The 16140-nt window shown below is 41.8% G+C and overlaps 1 protein-coding gene across 2 annotated transcripts in view; it reads left to right on the top strand.

The window, feature by feature from the left end:
- Nucleotides 1-15008, top strand: part of Pax3 (paired box 3) — a 91897-nt gene extending 76889 nt beyond the window's left edge. For both annotated transcript variants that reach the window (XM_051190535.1, XM_051190534.1), the window contains exon 8: nt 14382-15008. In XM_051190535.1, the coding sequence (XP_051046492.1) occupies nt 14382-14648 (267 nt within the window). In that variant the 3' untranslated portion in view covers nt 14649-15008. The remainder of the gene's footprint in view (nt 1-14381) is intronic.
- Nucleotides 15009-16140: the final 1132 nt, after the last annotated feature.

The raw sequence follows: 16140 nt of genomic DNA, 5'->3' as shown, positions 1-16140 counted from the left end.
TAAAGAAATGGAGGGGGAAAGGGAGACTAGAGCTCAGATTCCTGCAGCCCTTTGGACTGATTGCTTTTCATCAATGCCTCCATTGAGGTAAATGATGCCTGTAGTGGCTTCATTAGGAACTAGTATAAAGTAAGTTAGGACAAACCCAATTCTAGCAGCTTGGCTCAGGTGTACTTGAAGTGAAACTAAAAAGATAGCCATGGCCCGCAGCTTCTCTGCTTTGCAGAGATCACATTATTGACATGCAGATTGGATCATGTGATCCTCACACTTCTCTGATTTGCCTGTTGCTTTTCCTACCTTCTCCTCTGTCATGTCACTTGGCAACTCAAAACTTAAGGGCAGGAGACCATCAGTTGTAATCCACCAATAATGTAAGGGGGTTGGAATTAGAATCTGGGACTCCTGGCTATTGGTTTAGGATCGAGTCTATTATTGAGTAGAAAGGAAGCACACTTTGAAACAAAGCAGAGACAGGATTTTAGTCACACTTGAAGATATTAATAGAGACTAGTTTCCTAAGCTTTTTATTTTTTTCAGTGTTGGGGATTGAATTTAGGTTTTGGTTTTAGGCTTATTCATTTTATTTTACCTGCATGGAACATAAGTGTTTTCCCTGCATGGATGTATGTGAACCACATGGATTCCTGGTGTCTGCAGAGGTCAGAAGAGGGTGTTGGATCCCCTGGTACTGAAGTAACAGACATTGGTGTGTCACCATGTGGGTGCTGGAAACCAAATCCAAGTCCTCTGCAAGAGCAGTCAGTGCTCGTAACTTCTGAGTCTTCTCTGCAGCCCCTGGATTTATGTTTTAAGTTAGGCTGATTTAGCATTTTTTTTTTTTTGATAAGCCTGACTGATTTTCATTCATCTTTTGAAACTTCTACCAGTAATAAAAACATTCCACATTGACTGTATAGAAGTTTTTTCAGGATAACTACTCATGATATTTCTGTACATCGACTCTAAGTTCTTTTTGTTTAAGCCTTTCTAAAAATTGAGATAGATGGTAGTATATAGATTTCCCATCTGATGGAATGTCCTTTTGAATTATTGTGGCCAATTCATTGTAGCTTTCTTTGGTAGAGTCTACTTGGCATATTTAAAATATTTGTGTATTTTATTTGACATTTTCTCCAGTATCACCGATGTTGGCATATTGCCCTATTCAAACTGGCAGGGAATAACAGAATGTATGAGATTCAGTGTGTAATGGGATTTTCTAGTATTTTGTTTGTTTTATTTTTTTCTTCTCTTAAGGTCTCACTTTGTACCAGGAGGGCTTGGGACTTTTAGTAATCTTTCTACCTTAGTCTTTTATTACTGGAAGTACAGGTGTGAGCAACTATGATTGGTTGATTTCTAGGTTTTTTTGTTTGTTTGTTTGTAGGAATTGATAGACACATCATTCGCCAGATGATACCCACCCTCTCTCTATCTGCCCTCCCCTTGTTATTCTTCTTTGAACATGAGCCATACATTTTTGTTACTAGTCTGTGCCACTGCCCTTGACCTGCTTGTGCTGCAAGTCTGGTCAAATGGTTTCACAAAGGAGGGCTGGTCTCCCATTTGCTAGCAAATGCTGGATCTCTGAGGACACTTGAGGCAAGATTCTCAGAGATGGACAGGGGCAGGACCTCAATATTTCCTCCCTTCTGCATAGCTGTCTGACATATTTAACCTTTCTAGGAGATGGGGTTCAGAATAAGGCTCCGGTATGCCCTGAGAAGACCACCCCACTCACCCTAGTGAGAACTTTCCCTGGTAGCAGCAACCTATTTTGCTGCAAGGACAACACAGAATCCATACACACACCCACAGACACTGGTTTCAGTATCTTACACACATGTGGTCAGACAGAGGACACTGACTTGGAAGTCGGATTGCAAGGAAATATTACCACACGCTCAAGACACCAGGCTTATTAACGTGTGGCCCATGTTCTTCTAATTAACTTTCCTTTGCATGAAATACTACCCTGAGTGCTTCCCCACCCCCCAAGCACACATAGCCAACACCCCCAACCTGGGCAATTAGATTAACAAACTTGCATAATTTCATGCCCCACCTCCACTTACTTCTATAAACTTTGCAGTATTTGTCGACAGCTTCCAACAAGAGCTCGAGTGCAACACACTATCACTGGGTTACAGGGGGTCTGGGGAAATTCTCTGTTGCTCTGTCATCTATGAAAATGGGCCAACTTGGCAGCATTTAGGGCTCATCAGCAATTGTAAATGATTCTTCAAATGTTTTGGGTTTGGTAAAACCTAAAACACATTTTTGCCAAGCACTTTTTTCCCTTAATTTTTCAAACTGTGTATTTCAGGGAACATTTGATCCATATGGTTTTGATTCATTTGCCCTTATATCATTGAGGGTTTTTTTCCCCCTATGGAGCCATTTGATATGCAAGAAGCTTTCCTACACTCAGTTTAAAGCCCCCTCCTTCCTAAAAGGAGGAAGTCCTGTTTGCAACTTCAGAGGCCATAAATTCTGAGATCCCCTCAATCCAGCAACACTTAAAACTACATTTGGTATGAATCTGGGTCATTATGAGTACATTTTATGTTTAGAGCAGACAGGCAGGATTTTATTCTCACTTATGAGTGAAACCAATGACAAAATAAGAGAATAAGCTTAAATTACAAAAAAAAAAGTTTCGTTTTAGAGAGCATTTAACTGTTACTAACAAATTTTGAGGTCAAAGCTACACACAGAGGCTGCCTTTCAAATTTTGTTTAGGTCTTGGGTAAGATGTAATGGAATAACCAGTACACCTGCCCTGTTTTACGGCTAATCTACCAAGGGTGAAAATTCTCATAAAGAATTGCCCACCAGCTTGAAAATGCTCAAATGTCCTTTTGGCACTCAGCACCTCCGGAAGGAAGGGTCGGTCTGTGGATCTCATCAGATCTGTTGACCATCCATCTCAGTCTGGTTGGACTGTCACACACTTGTAGTGTTAAGATCCCAGCCTCAAACATAACCAGAGAGAGTGGTTGGATCGCCACACTAATGAGATGGCAATTGCCAGTGTAAGATGCCAGGACCGACTTCTGTTCTCATTCACATTCCACAAAAGGAAGCCTTTACCTCAAATACCCATCCAGTTGCTTTTAAAGAAGAGTATTAAAATTGAGATTATTAGTGTGTAATGTATGTAAATTGCATATTTGGTGTCAGCTATGCTTATTAGCCAGTTTCTCTATTTCATGCATATATGTATTAGACTATCGTGGTCCCATTTCAAATTAGATTGCAATCGCTCAGTGCAGTTTCTTTTGACAAACATTTGTTAATGCTAAAGCTTATTAAGGTGATGAAGCTAAGTGTTAATATGTATACCTTAAAGTCAAGACTGCTTTTGATTTTGCTTGTGTTTTTTTTTTTTTTTTTTTTTTTTTTGACCACAGAGTTAATTATGATCTCACATTCTTTAGCTGCAAGGCAGGATGGCGGTGGCTTGTTCATAAGATGTAAGAACTTGCCACAAACCAATTTATTATATGGATAGATTACATTAAGAAAAACTATTAAAATAAACTATTAAAAATAGCTACAGTGGGTGCTTTTCTATGGATTTTTTGTGCCTCCATCTGGCTTTTTTCCTGGACATTTTGGGTACACATTCAGAATCTATTTGAGGTTAGTGTTATTGATAAGCCATTTATTTTGCACATTTGACACACAGATTGCTAATCTGATGCTGTACCCTCAGCTTACCTCTTATTGCTTCTAAGAACCAGACAAACAGGTGGTCTGCCATACTAACCCAGATCCCTAAGGAGCCACTTCCTTCCTTCACACTCTCCAGAAACTCATCCGTGGAAGAAAGAGGGGTGATTTTGATTAAAGAGATTTGTTGGGTGTCAAACAAAGCTGGGATGGAGACACGTTCCGTATGAAAGTGGCTGTCCCGTCAAAGCCCCACATCTTTCTGGTTCTTTTCTAAAGCGCCCATGAGCTCATTCCCAGAGCTTGAGAAGCCCCATATGTTTACGAAGACTCAAGGCTGTTTATGATCATAAATGAGCCTGTTTCAGCTACATCAGAAGAGCTCTGGGCCATTTGTGTATTTCCAGCAGACCGTATTCTGCTAGGGGGTGAGGGGCTTCCTCTCCATAGTGAATTTATCGATGTTGATGTCTTTGTTGACTCTAAATAGGCTGCCACTGACTGGTGCCTTGAACTTTGCTTTACAGGCTGAGGTCCCTACCTTTAAAAACATGAGGAGCACCCTGGTTTATATTGATTCTAGTTGGAGCCTCTTGACTTACATAGATTAGGACAGATGTGAGAATAACAAAGGGTTGGCCCAAATCTCCTTTTCATAGATGGAGATGACAGCCAATGACAGCATCAGGAATCAACCATCCCGAAGAGAGCCACGGGCAAATGTTTTCTCCTGAATTTATTTTTGTGTGTCTGCTGAGTTGATTTCAATAGCCATTCTGTCAGCTCTTCCCTTCTATACATTAGACAAATTAGACAGTGGCCTGTGGTCTTTTAGGCTCATTTGAATTCCTATAGCCACTGAAGAGGGAAAGAAAAATTGAGTGTGATTGCTTAGTTTATAACTAAGCTACTAGAATAAAAAGTTTGTCTTTGTAGTTAGCGGCACACAGAAGGGGCAATGCTAAGTTCTCGCAGAAGGCCTGTGGCCTGAATCAGCCCTTTATATGTAGTTGGAATGCAATGTAAAGCTTTTAATTTATTACTGCATTTGCAAAATGGCAATATCTAGAGAAATCTGAATACTTGCATATTTATTCAATTATGGACTGAATGTATGCTCTGTGTTGCAAACACAGAAGACTTGATTCAGTCATTAGTTGTGTACTGTTTTTTTGTTTTTTGTTTTTTTTTGTTTTTTCTCTTTCCCCTAAAGAATCTGTCTGGGTTTCATGAGAGGTGTATATTTTTCTTGTGGAGTACAATATTTAAAAATTGCTCTTGGCATTCAGCTTGAGGTTGGTAAACTGGAACTTCTGAAACCAGTGATTGCAATGTTCCAGTGACCAAGGGAAGAGGTAGCAAGCTGGGAGAACTTTTACTATGGCACCATTGGAAAAACTCTCTCTCTCTCTCTCTCTCTCTCTCTCTCTCTCTCTCTCTCTCTCTCTCTCTCTGGTCCTTCAATACATGTAGAGAATTTGTAGTGCTTGGATTAGGGTAATTTGTTTTCTGACATTCCAACATACCATTTCTTTGAATCTGGAACATCCAGCTTTGAAATATTCAGTTAATTGTTGACAACTGTAGTTGTCTGACTGTGCTCTAGAGCATTCTGTTACTTCTTATATCAAATTGGATCTGTGGACCAATGTCCCCCTGCCCTTTCTCCCACACCTTTCTGGAAATGCTATTCTGTTCTTTTTTTCCCTTTGAGATGAACTTTTGAGCTTCCTCATGAAATTGAGAATGTGTGGACTTGGGTTTCTTTCGCTCAACATAGGAGTCTGTGCATTTGGGAGATGGGCAGATGGCTCAGTTGGTAAAGCACCTGCTGTACAAGCGTATGGACCTGAGTTAAGAGCTCCAGTGCTGGGGAGGAGGAGACTAAAGGGTCACTGGGCCTTGCAGGTCACCCAGACAGTCTGGCAGGGTCTGTGAGCTTCAGGTTCCATGAGTGACAATGTCTCAAAAATAAGGTGGAGAGTACTTGAGGAAGACACTCAACATCAACCTCTGGCCTCTATATGTATGAGGATCCACGTGTGTTCATATGTGTATCCATACACAGTGTACTTTGTGGGATCACAGGTTAGCATTTCTAGATTGAAGGAATTTTTTCCCCCATCTTGAGACACTGTGTAGCCAATCCTCAGTGCTGAACAATCAGGTGTCTTTTAAGAAAATAGTGGGTTTTTTGTTTTGTTTTGTTTTGTTTTGTTTCCTTTCTCACAAAATACTCATGTGTCATTGAAACAGTTTGCACTTACGGAGCTCTAGTTCATCTATTATAATCTGTTCTGATACTCATACATGGCCCCAGGTGGAACCGGTCCCTTGCTTGTGTGCCTCTGTGGAACTGCCCTGCCCCCCCCCCCCCACTACACACACGCTCAGGGCCACCTCTTCTCTGATTCTCAGGCAGGGTTTCTTATTTTAGCCTCCCTGAATGCCACATGACTATATTTATAACTTGCTGGACACCAAACCATCTACGCTTAAGGGGAGGTTTCCTAGGAAGTAAAGAGTGATTGATGGCACAGGTGGAGATCCAGCTCATTGTCCATTTATCCTTAAAACGGTTTACTTTTGCACAGATGAATAAGTGTTTTTAGTTAATGTCAGACGTGTTCTCTGCCTCCCCATGTTCTCAGTCCTCTATGTAGAAGAACCTGGGAGTGGGTAGGAGGATAACTAATTTTAAAGAAAAGGCTAAAAGCTGCTTACTAACATTTAGTTAGGACAAAGGGAAGAAAGAGGTTCTTGTTAGTCACTTGGCTATGGCTTGGGTATAATTCACTGATCTAAACAGAACTCCAAGATTGAAACCACTGGATTGCCAAGCTAGTCCATCTTGTCTGAAATCTGGGTGGAGGGAAAAGTTTTAGGGAGAAAGGATTGCTCCACATCCCACTTCCTTACTTGGAGAAGCTGGACTTGAGCTCATTGCAAGGAGATAGTGCCGGTGGTTTCTAGCTTATTGGAAGCTACTTGTGAGTCTCAGACAGAGCTATGCAGACACTAGGGTTGGGGGAAGTGAAGTTTGCAGGGGTAGATGCTGATCAGGGTGGATCTGCTCCGAATTTCCTTAAATGCAGGTTTAGTTTATAGGAGATTAGAGAGAAATTCCAAAATAGCATCTCATTAAAACACCGAAGGCTGCCCAAGCCTAGAGATTTTCTTTTCTAGTTAGAATCCTAAGTCCCAAAGGGTCAATTAGCATTTAGCAAACATATCCCGAAGCAGTCACCAGCCAAAGCTGATGTATGTTTAATTTCCCAAAGCCATGTCTGTAGACAGGTTGCTGAAGTGGTCATGGGTTTGAGCACACACTCTTTAGAGGGCTACTGTGATTGTGAGAAAGTTCCTGAAATGAGAAGCCCTAACAGCAGGTAATGGCATTCCTTGTGGAAAGAGTTGGGGACTCTGTGTTAAGTGATGAATGAGGGTGTCTGACCCACATCTGTTTTGCATTAGAATAGAACATTGCCCTGACATCCTCAGGAACATTTGTCAAGATTCCCTGGACAGAGCTTCTGTAAATTACATGGTGCGAATGTGTCAGGGTCAGATAAGAGGATATCATTAACTTCCCAAGTTTACTCAGGGTTCTGTCAGTCCACCGTAATACGCTATGGGCCAACAATTTTTCCTTGAGCTATTTTGTTATATTTTTCATTCATAGAAGGAAAAAAATGTGTACCTTATCCCTCAATATTGAAGTGTTCCTTTCTCATAAATCACATTAATTATAGGCATGGTCCCAAAGCACATTAAATGCAGGCATGCGTAAATGAATTAAAACATATGAGAATTTTATTATGTCTATGGTGAGTCTGACATAGTTCAGTATCTGTTGTGTTTAGTGAGCAGACTTTTTCGTCTAGGTAGACTGATTCTTCTTAATGGAATTTATTTACTTTTTGATAATAGGTAAACATGGCATGATAGTTCGTCATTGGCTAACAGGAAACTAGATAGATGCACACATATGCGCACACATGTGTGTATATACCTCTTGCAAGTCCTTTCTAGGCTGTTTGCCTTTAATGTTCATTCATTAGTCCTTAAAGAAATTTGCATGGCTGAGGATGTAGCTCAGTGGCTGAGTGATTGTCTAGCAAAGATGAGGCACTAGGTCCAGTCCCTTCCCCGTCAAAGTAAAAACAACAACAAAACAAACAGAATAATAGCAACAATAAAAACACTAAAAAGTGCATGCCTATCAATTTAATCAGTTAGCTCTACTGAGAAAGCCGGTATCGGAAATAATTCAGAAACTGGATGTGATTTCTCTGTTTGGTTTCAGGACAAAAGTTAGAGTTTCCTGGGGACAGTTCTTACTGTGCACTTTGCAAATGAAACTTGGAAGTCTGCATAGCACAGGAGCCACAGCATTCCTTCTCCTTTTCACCCAGCATTAAACCTCAATACTTGTAATTCGTGAGTTAAATAAAATTGAAAAACTAGGACTCAGTTAGCTAGGCACCTTGCATGCTTCTCTCTTGGTTATGTAAAAGTCCCCCCCCCCCACCTTTGCCTAACTCTCATGATGGGTGAGAAGGTCACCACACTGACCTCCAGAGAAACTCCTGCCTGTAGGCAACTTCCCTCTTTCTTACAGCTTTCAAACAGACAGGACCCCAAATCTAATTATTTAGATGCTAATCAGTTGCAGGATAATTCCTAAGGCATTGGAATCGGAAGATGTTTTCAGAGGAGTGTGCATCATTTAAAATTGAGGTTTTCAGTCACAAAGGTATACTTGCTAAGATTTAACCACTATTAATGGACTGGCTCCAGGGATACACCTGTGTTGGCAAAAGGCAAGACATTTGATTATTTTGTTTGTTTGTTTGACTTTGGAAATAAATCACCTCTAAAAATTATGTGGTCAGTAGACTTTTGGCGGGAGGGATAGAAGGGTTAACAAACTCAACAACTGAACAACCCTGTGTATCATATACAACCAATTCACTCAAGCTTTTATTTTATTTTTTTAATTAACTAAATGTATGTTGTTAAATGCTAAATCCGAAGAACATCTGATTACTTGAGAACAAGAAGGAGAATGAAGACAGGAACATGGATTCTTCCTAAGGCAAAAAGAAGCGCCTATGCATACCCTCTAATTTGCTTAGTCATTTTGATTTCTGATAAGCTCCTAGCAAAGCCATAATGTTTGTGCCAAGGCAAATATTTTCCAGACACATCGTTTTCAATGTAAATCTTAATTTGGCCCATAGTTGGCTTTTTTTTTTTTATCTTTTGTATTTAATCTTACAATAGGGAAATTAATTCAAGAGAAATGCGGCATGAAGCAGTTGTAAAGAGCTGGTCTCTCCTGAGCCATGTAATCTTCCAATCAAGATGTAAACAACCTATTCAGAAGCCAGAAACTTGAGAAGGAGCTGAAAGAGATCTTCAGAAAACTGTCTCTAATAAAACGGGCCATTGGGAGAGTGGGCGGAGGAAGTGTGAGCTTGGAACTGCAAGCTTCTGCATTTGTTTTTAAAGGTCACCTGTAACACTGGCTGCAGGCGGAGCCCAGGCAGCCTGCCTCAATCATTCAGAAATGTGCTTAATGGCGTGTTCTGTTCAGATATCTAGATGTAGTGTTTTATGTAACTTGGCCAGTGGGATGGCTCAGTGAGTAAAGGTGCTTGCCACCAAGGCTGGTGACCTGAATTCCATCCCCAGGATGGACATGGTGGAAGGAGAGAAGTGACGACTCCTGCAATTTTGTCCTCTGATCTTCATTGTCATGCTATGGCACACTCCCATCATCCCACACCATACATGTGCACGTTGTTGCATGTACATGGGTACACACACAAATACACACATTTGTATATATAGACTCCTGAACAGTCAGTGACCCTCATCGTTTCCCAACAGGATAAAACATTTGTTTAAGGAAACCCCTCTTCCTCCTGAGGTCCCTGGCTTACCTGTCATTTCCTAAAGATGTGCTCAGCATCTGGGAGGCAGAATGGAGTAGCTTTGAAACTGTTTCCTTTGAAATTTATTTTTGAAAACAAAGCACTTGTGCTCCTCTCCCGTACTCATTTGTTTTTAAAGTCAGCCTTGTAGTAGACCTAGATTATTAATGGTATAAGGGAGGAGTACAGGGATTCATTTTACAAAACACGAAGGTTTTATTTTAGGCTTTGAACAAACAATTTCTGCAGGAAAAGCATGACGGGTGGAACACTGGTGCTGGCGATGTTCTTGGACAGAGACTAGGGTTGCATGGCATTCCATGTCTGTTGGGGGAGGGCTAAGAAGCATATTTACTGACTTCTTGTGCATGCAGAGATGTTTCCATAGTTTCCTTTAAGCCACATGAAGCATAAAATAGCTTTAAAGGAGACATACTTAAAAGTGTAACAGGACCCTTCCTCAGAGATTTGAGGTTTTTGAATTATGTCAAGGGAAAGTAATGCCGTTTCTAGTGATATGTTCACCTCCCCCCCCCCCCACATTTCTCTTTTAATTTTTAAATTACAGGCTGTTAAGGTGGTGTGTTTGAGTTTTTAAAAATATGAATTATTGAGACAACCAGGCGGTGGTGGTACATGCCTTTAATCCTAGCACTCGGGAGGCAGAGGCAGGCAGATCATTGTGAATTTGAGGTCAGTCTGGTCTACAGAGCAAGATCCAGGACAGCCATAGCTACACAGAGAGATTGTCTTGAAAAACAAACACACCATCTCTTGAGGCCAGACCAAGGCATGTCTCCACCTCCCACACCCCTGTCTCTGGGCTGAACAAGGTATCTCTCCATATAGAATTGTCTCCACAAAGTCAATTTGTGCTTTAGTGTTAGATCTTAGGCTCAGTTGCCAGTGGCTTCATATACTGTTCCAGTCACACCGTTGTCATCTATATTAAGGGAGTCTAGTTTGGTCTTATGCAGGTTCCCCATTTGTCAGACCTGAGTCAATGATCTCTCACTAGTTCGGGTCAGCTGATTCTGTGAGTTTCCCCATCATGGTCTTGACTCCTTTGTTCATATTATCATGCTTTATTCTTTTGTTTAAGACAAGATCTCACCAGGTAGCCTTGGTCTTGAAATCATAGAGGTCTACTTGCCTCTGCCTCCAGGGTACTGGGATTAAAGGGGTGTACTTCTCCACTCTGCAAATACTTAGAATCTTAAAGGCTATCTATGCATTGTTCGGAATACAGCTCTATTTTCTCTATCTTCTAATAGCTATAATCTCAAGTTTTTAGGGCGAAATTTTATTCTAAATTGTTTTCTGATGTGAATGCTGTAAAAAGTTGCAGCATGAACAGGGTCATAAAGCTGAATTTTTGGCTAATGGTTGTTTCCCATTGTTTAAGACTCTGACTAGGCACACCTTTGATCCCAGCATGTGGGAGGCAGAGGGAGGTAGAGAGTTCAAGACCAACCTGGTCTACATAGTGAGTTCCAGAACAACCAGGCTATATAGAGAGATCCTGTCTCAAACAAACAAACAAACAGACAGACAGACAGACAGAAAAATAAAAAAAAGCCTCCCATTTTGTTTCCTCACCCTTGGGAAAAAAATTATTACTGTTTCCTTCAAAGTTATGCAGCAGGAAAGTTTCTTACAAAAGTATGTCTGTATAGTTCATGGAAGCCCCATAACTGTACCTAAACATCCCATATCTCCCTTAAAGTCACATATGGTGAGCTGAGTTTTAAATAAAGACCTTCCCGAAGCACACTAGTCATTTACAATTTAGTTCCTTCTTAACCGATACCACTGGGTACTTTCTTTTCAGGACTGCTAGAGTCAAAATTGTCTTCCCCATGTGCTTGTTTAACTGAACACAGCTTACTTCCAGCACATGTGTACCCTCCCCCACCCTTCCCCTTGCCATTACCCTCTTCCATAAGAAAAATCACATCTCCCACTTGCTTCTTTGCCCTGTCTGTCCTTTTCATCAGGTCAGCCCACGTACTTCTTGAGCTGAAAGCAGTGTGCTTGCTTAGTACCCGTGTCTCACACATCCCAGGCTGGTCTCAAGCTCGCTGTGTGACTGAGATCAGACTTAAACTCCAGATTCTTCTGCCTTCACCTCCCAAGTGCTGGGATCACAGGCATTGGGGTCCACTACACCCAGCTGTAAACGATATTTTTAAAGACTTTAAAGATAGTCACTCCTAATTTGGATCGAAATAAAGTATTTTGTTAGTTACTGAGTCAACAAAAGTTGATGAATTTTCCAAGTACTCACTGTAAAATTATTTATACAAGCTCAAAGGAAGGTGGGAAAAGGGGAGGAGGGGGGAAAGGAAGAGGGGGAAGAGTAGGAAGAGGAGGAGGAAGAAGAGGAAGAGGAGGATCCCGGAGGTAGCAAGCATGGAGGAGATAATTTAAATGCATTCTTAGTTGCATTCCAAAAATTCAAATGAAAGGAACTCATCAGCATTGTTGGACAGGATTCCACTAGAGGCCCTGCTCTAGTGACCCTAGAGACCATCTTCCTGTTGCTGGTGGCCTACCTATCTGCACTTCATTGCACCTCATGTTGTTAAGGTCACTTGCTTGCAATTCCCAACAAGGCTATGTTCCGACTACTGATTAAGTTTTTGATTAGAGTTTTTTTTTGGGGGGGGCACATCTTGCCATATAGCTCCAACAAATTTTTATCCCTGGGATGGCTTTCAAATTTTGGACTTACCATGTTGCTTTGCCTGTTCTGGCCTGCCTTGTGGTATGAGTTCCTATCAGTAATTGAAAGGCAGGGCAGGAAGTGGAGTGACCTTTTGGATGGAGAAAGGCAGTAAGCACCCCTCTGGGATGGTATCTTGTAGCCCACTGAAGATGGATCAGTTTAAGATTTTATTAAGATTTTGTTTACTTCTAAGGTCATGCAAACTTGCCCCAAAGGAAGTTACAGGATTTAGTTCTGCAATCCGAGTAAGAAAGCTTTATAGGGGTGCATGACTAGCTTCCAACGAGGCTGTGATAGAGCCCTTAGATCCAGGAGTCTGTTGCCGGAATTGCCTGCCTGTGAATGTAACCTTGTGCTTAGCACAGAGGACTGCGGTATGGGTTTACTTCGGCAGGACCTTGATGCAGCTGTGGGGTGTCTCACCAAAACACATTTTTACTAGGACTTTTTTTCTTTGGGGAAGGTGTTCTTCACCTACTAGTAGATTTCTTCTGCAGTGGCTTCTTGTGAAAAGTCACTTTCTCTCATGTGGACATCTTCTAGTTTTATTAATTATCTGCTGACATTCCACAAAGAAAGGATTGGAAGGGCCAGCGCATATGAGTTCAGGGAAAACTTCATGGGTCTGACCTGAGGGTTTTTGTTCTGTGATCACTATTTGATAGAGTGTCTTCTTCTCTGGGGTCATTTACAACCCTAAACAAAACAAAACAAACACAAATCCACATGTGTCCTTTTCAACACTTCTTACATGTAAAATGTGAGTCTGAGGAGGAAGAAACGGGTAGGTAATAGAAGCAAGTGCTTGTAGTATTTTTTGATTTACTTTGGCTTTTTGAGAAAAGGTCTAGAGTCATAGCATAGGTCAGCCTCCAACTCAAGGCAATTCTTTTGCCTCAGCTTCTGAGTGCTTGGATTGTAAACCGTGGCTGCTTGAAGAATCTTTGACGATTTGTTTGGCATCACTAGTGTCCAAGCAACGTCAGAGGTGGGTGGTGGTGGAGGGCAGGAAGGCAGCAGACAGCATGGCTCTCGCGTGTCATAAATCAAACTGGGAAAGTGAGATCATATAGTGGGCACAATGAACGAAGCACAAGGGAACCCTGGGGAGGGGAATGATCTCTAGTTGCTGACTGATGGACCAAAGAGAAACAGTTCTGAGAGGGAATATGATGAAAAAAGACATGCAGGTCTCAGGATACATGCACAGATGCTTGACAGGTTCATTTACTTTTTTAGTTTTTACGGTGCTGGGAGGACGATCTCAGGGATTTCTCTATGTCAGGCAAGCACTTTACCACAGAGTTACATCTCCAGCCCCATCTTCTAATTTACACACACACACACACACACACGCACACGCACGCACGCACACACACACTGTACACATACATTATATATTATGCACACATATACACATGAACATGTACATATATGCACAGACATATGTACACACATGTGCATATAAACATGTACAGGCACACATATGTGCATACACATATACTCCTTTGGATATGTGCAAGTGACTTTTTAATTGCTTGGCTGGGATTATAACTGTGTGATAGAGTACTTGCTTAGCATGTATAAGTCCCTGAGTCCAATCCCCAGAAACACACATGCACACATATGTACAGGTACACACACACACACACACACACACACACACACACACACTTGGGTGTCCAGATGTACTATATTAGGGGTTTTTCTGTATAAATTGATATAATGTCTCCTTCTCTGTGTTGCTTCTTTACTTTTCTTTGAAACTCCAGTCTGATGTTATCACCGCAGACATGGTGTAATCTCTCCTTCTCTGTCTTCCTCCTCTCTTCCCTTCTTTTCCTTCCTTTTTCTGAAACTACAGTCAGATGTTATCGTTGGGTGACGTCATGTGGCTGCCACTTTGAATGGAGGTCAAAGTCCTCAGAACACCCCTCAAAAGATAAAAGTTGCCTTGCCAAGACCTTCCGACGGTTCTGGGTTGCCATCTGTTTCTGCCCACACTTTAACTTCTTCCAATCTGCCTGTTATTGCAGGTAATGGGACTTCTGACCAACCACGGTGGGGTACCGCACCAGCCCCAGACCGACTATGCTCTCTCCCCTCTCACTGGGGGCCTGGAGCCCACGACCACGGTGTCAGCCAGCTGCAGTCAGAGACTGGAACATATGAAGAATGTGGACAGTCTGCCCACATCTCAGCCCTATTGTCCTCCCACCTATAGTACCACAGGCTACAGTATGGACCCTGTCACAGGCTACCAGTACGGGCAGTATGGACAAAGTAAGCCTTGGACGTTCTAGGGGGCAATTCCTCCTGGAAGGGAGAGCCGTCAGCTCTTGTCTGAGAAAGAGGAACTGGAAGCATGCTTAAGCCTTTCATCCCAGTATCAGTTTTGTGGCAAAGCCAGCTGATTGCTACAGCTCAGGCTCCCTTGTGTAATTATTTTCTTAGCTGATGTCAATAACATCTTGCAGTTATTAATTGCTGGGACGTAAAGCCGGATTGTCAGTAGGTAAAACACAGAGGTTGGCCAAAATGAAATAACCTCTGGCATTAGAAACACATGTTCTTAATGAGGTCAGCGCCAGGATCATATGGGGATAAGCCCGGGACACAGAGTTGTGTCAAACTTGTCTCAGGAATAAAAATATTAGTCTCGATCCTTTGATACCGTGGTATTAAATATGACATTGTCAGCCTGTAGCTGATCTTGCCCCTAACTGTGAATTGTCCCAGCATGACCTAAAAAGCTGCGTGTGTTTCCTTACAGGTGCCTTTCATTATCTCAAGCCAGATATTGCGTAAGTGAACTGTCCACTTGGAGCTAAACTGGCCCTGTTTCCGGCCTCCACAGACTAGACATGAAGAATCTTCTCAGAAACAAAACAAAACAAAACAAAAAAAACCCAAACAAAAACAAATTAAAAAAAAATCAGCCTTTGGGGGAGGTGGAGATAAAGAAAAAGATTGATTTCTTTCTCCAGTAGCTGGTTTCAGAGTCTTTGAAAGGATTGGACAAAGGCAGTGGAGATGAGGAAGACCCACAGCTATAAAACGCATCATTTTAAGACAGTGACATAACCTGGCTACATATCAAAATGTCCCCAACCTTTGGTGTTGATCAAGAAGCAAAAACATTCCATTTGTGTGTGTGTGTGTGTGTGTGTGTGTGTGTGTGTGTGAGAGAGAGAGAGAGAGAGAGAGAGACAGAGAGAAAGAGCGAGATAGAGAGAGAGAGAGGGAGAGAGAGAGAGTTGCATGAACTGGCCTGAGCAAGCAGAATGTCCCCATATGTCACAGTTGAATTCTTGAAATTGAACAGGTTTGATGTCCAAGGTTTTGTAACATTCGGGTTTGTAACATTCACACTGCTTACTTAATGAATTGGAAATGGGGGAATCCTTGACTTCGACACACTGGAACCTGATATGAAAATTAACACCACCATTTCACAGGAAGCTAGACTAGATGTGAAGGATCTCCCCAATAAATTATTACCATACCCTCATTTGTAATCTAGTTGTCAATGTCCCAGATATGTCTTGTCAAAGGATGTGGGATAAGGAGGAAAATCTGTTTTCTGCTGTGGGGAGAGATGAGTGGCATTTCCTTCCCAAGATACATTCATTTGGAAGCCAGTCTGGGTGTGGGGGGGGGAAGGGCATGATGGAGAAGTGTCACCTATCACATATCTGCTTCTCAGCGTGCAATACTGTGTACCTCACCGATGCTTTGGCAATGGCCAAGGTGATAGTAATGAAATCAGAACTATATTTTCGCAGGTGTTTTTAT

Source organism: Phodopus roborovskii, unplaced genomic scaffold (assembly GCF_943737965.1).
Source record: "Phodopus roborovskii unplaced genomic scaffold, PHOROB, whole genome shotgun sequence".
Taxonomy (NCBI): Eukaryota; Metazoa; Chordata; class Mammalia; order Rodentia; family Cricetidae; genus Phodopus; species Phodopus roborovskii.
The sequence above is the reverse complement of the archived record's forward strand: the minus strand, read 5'-3'. Positions and strand labels throughout refer to the sequence as shown.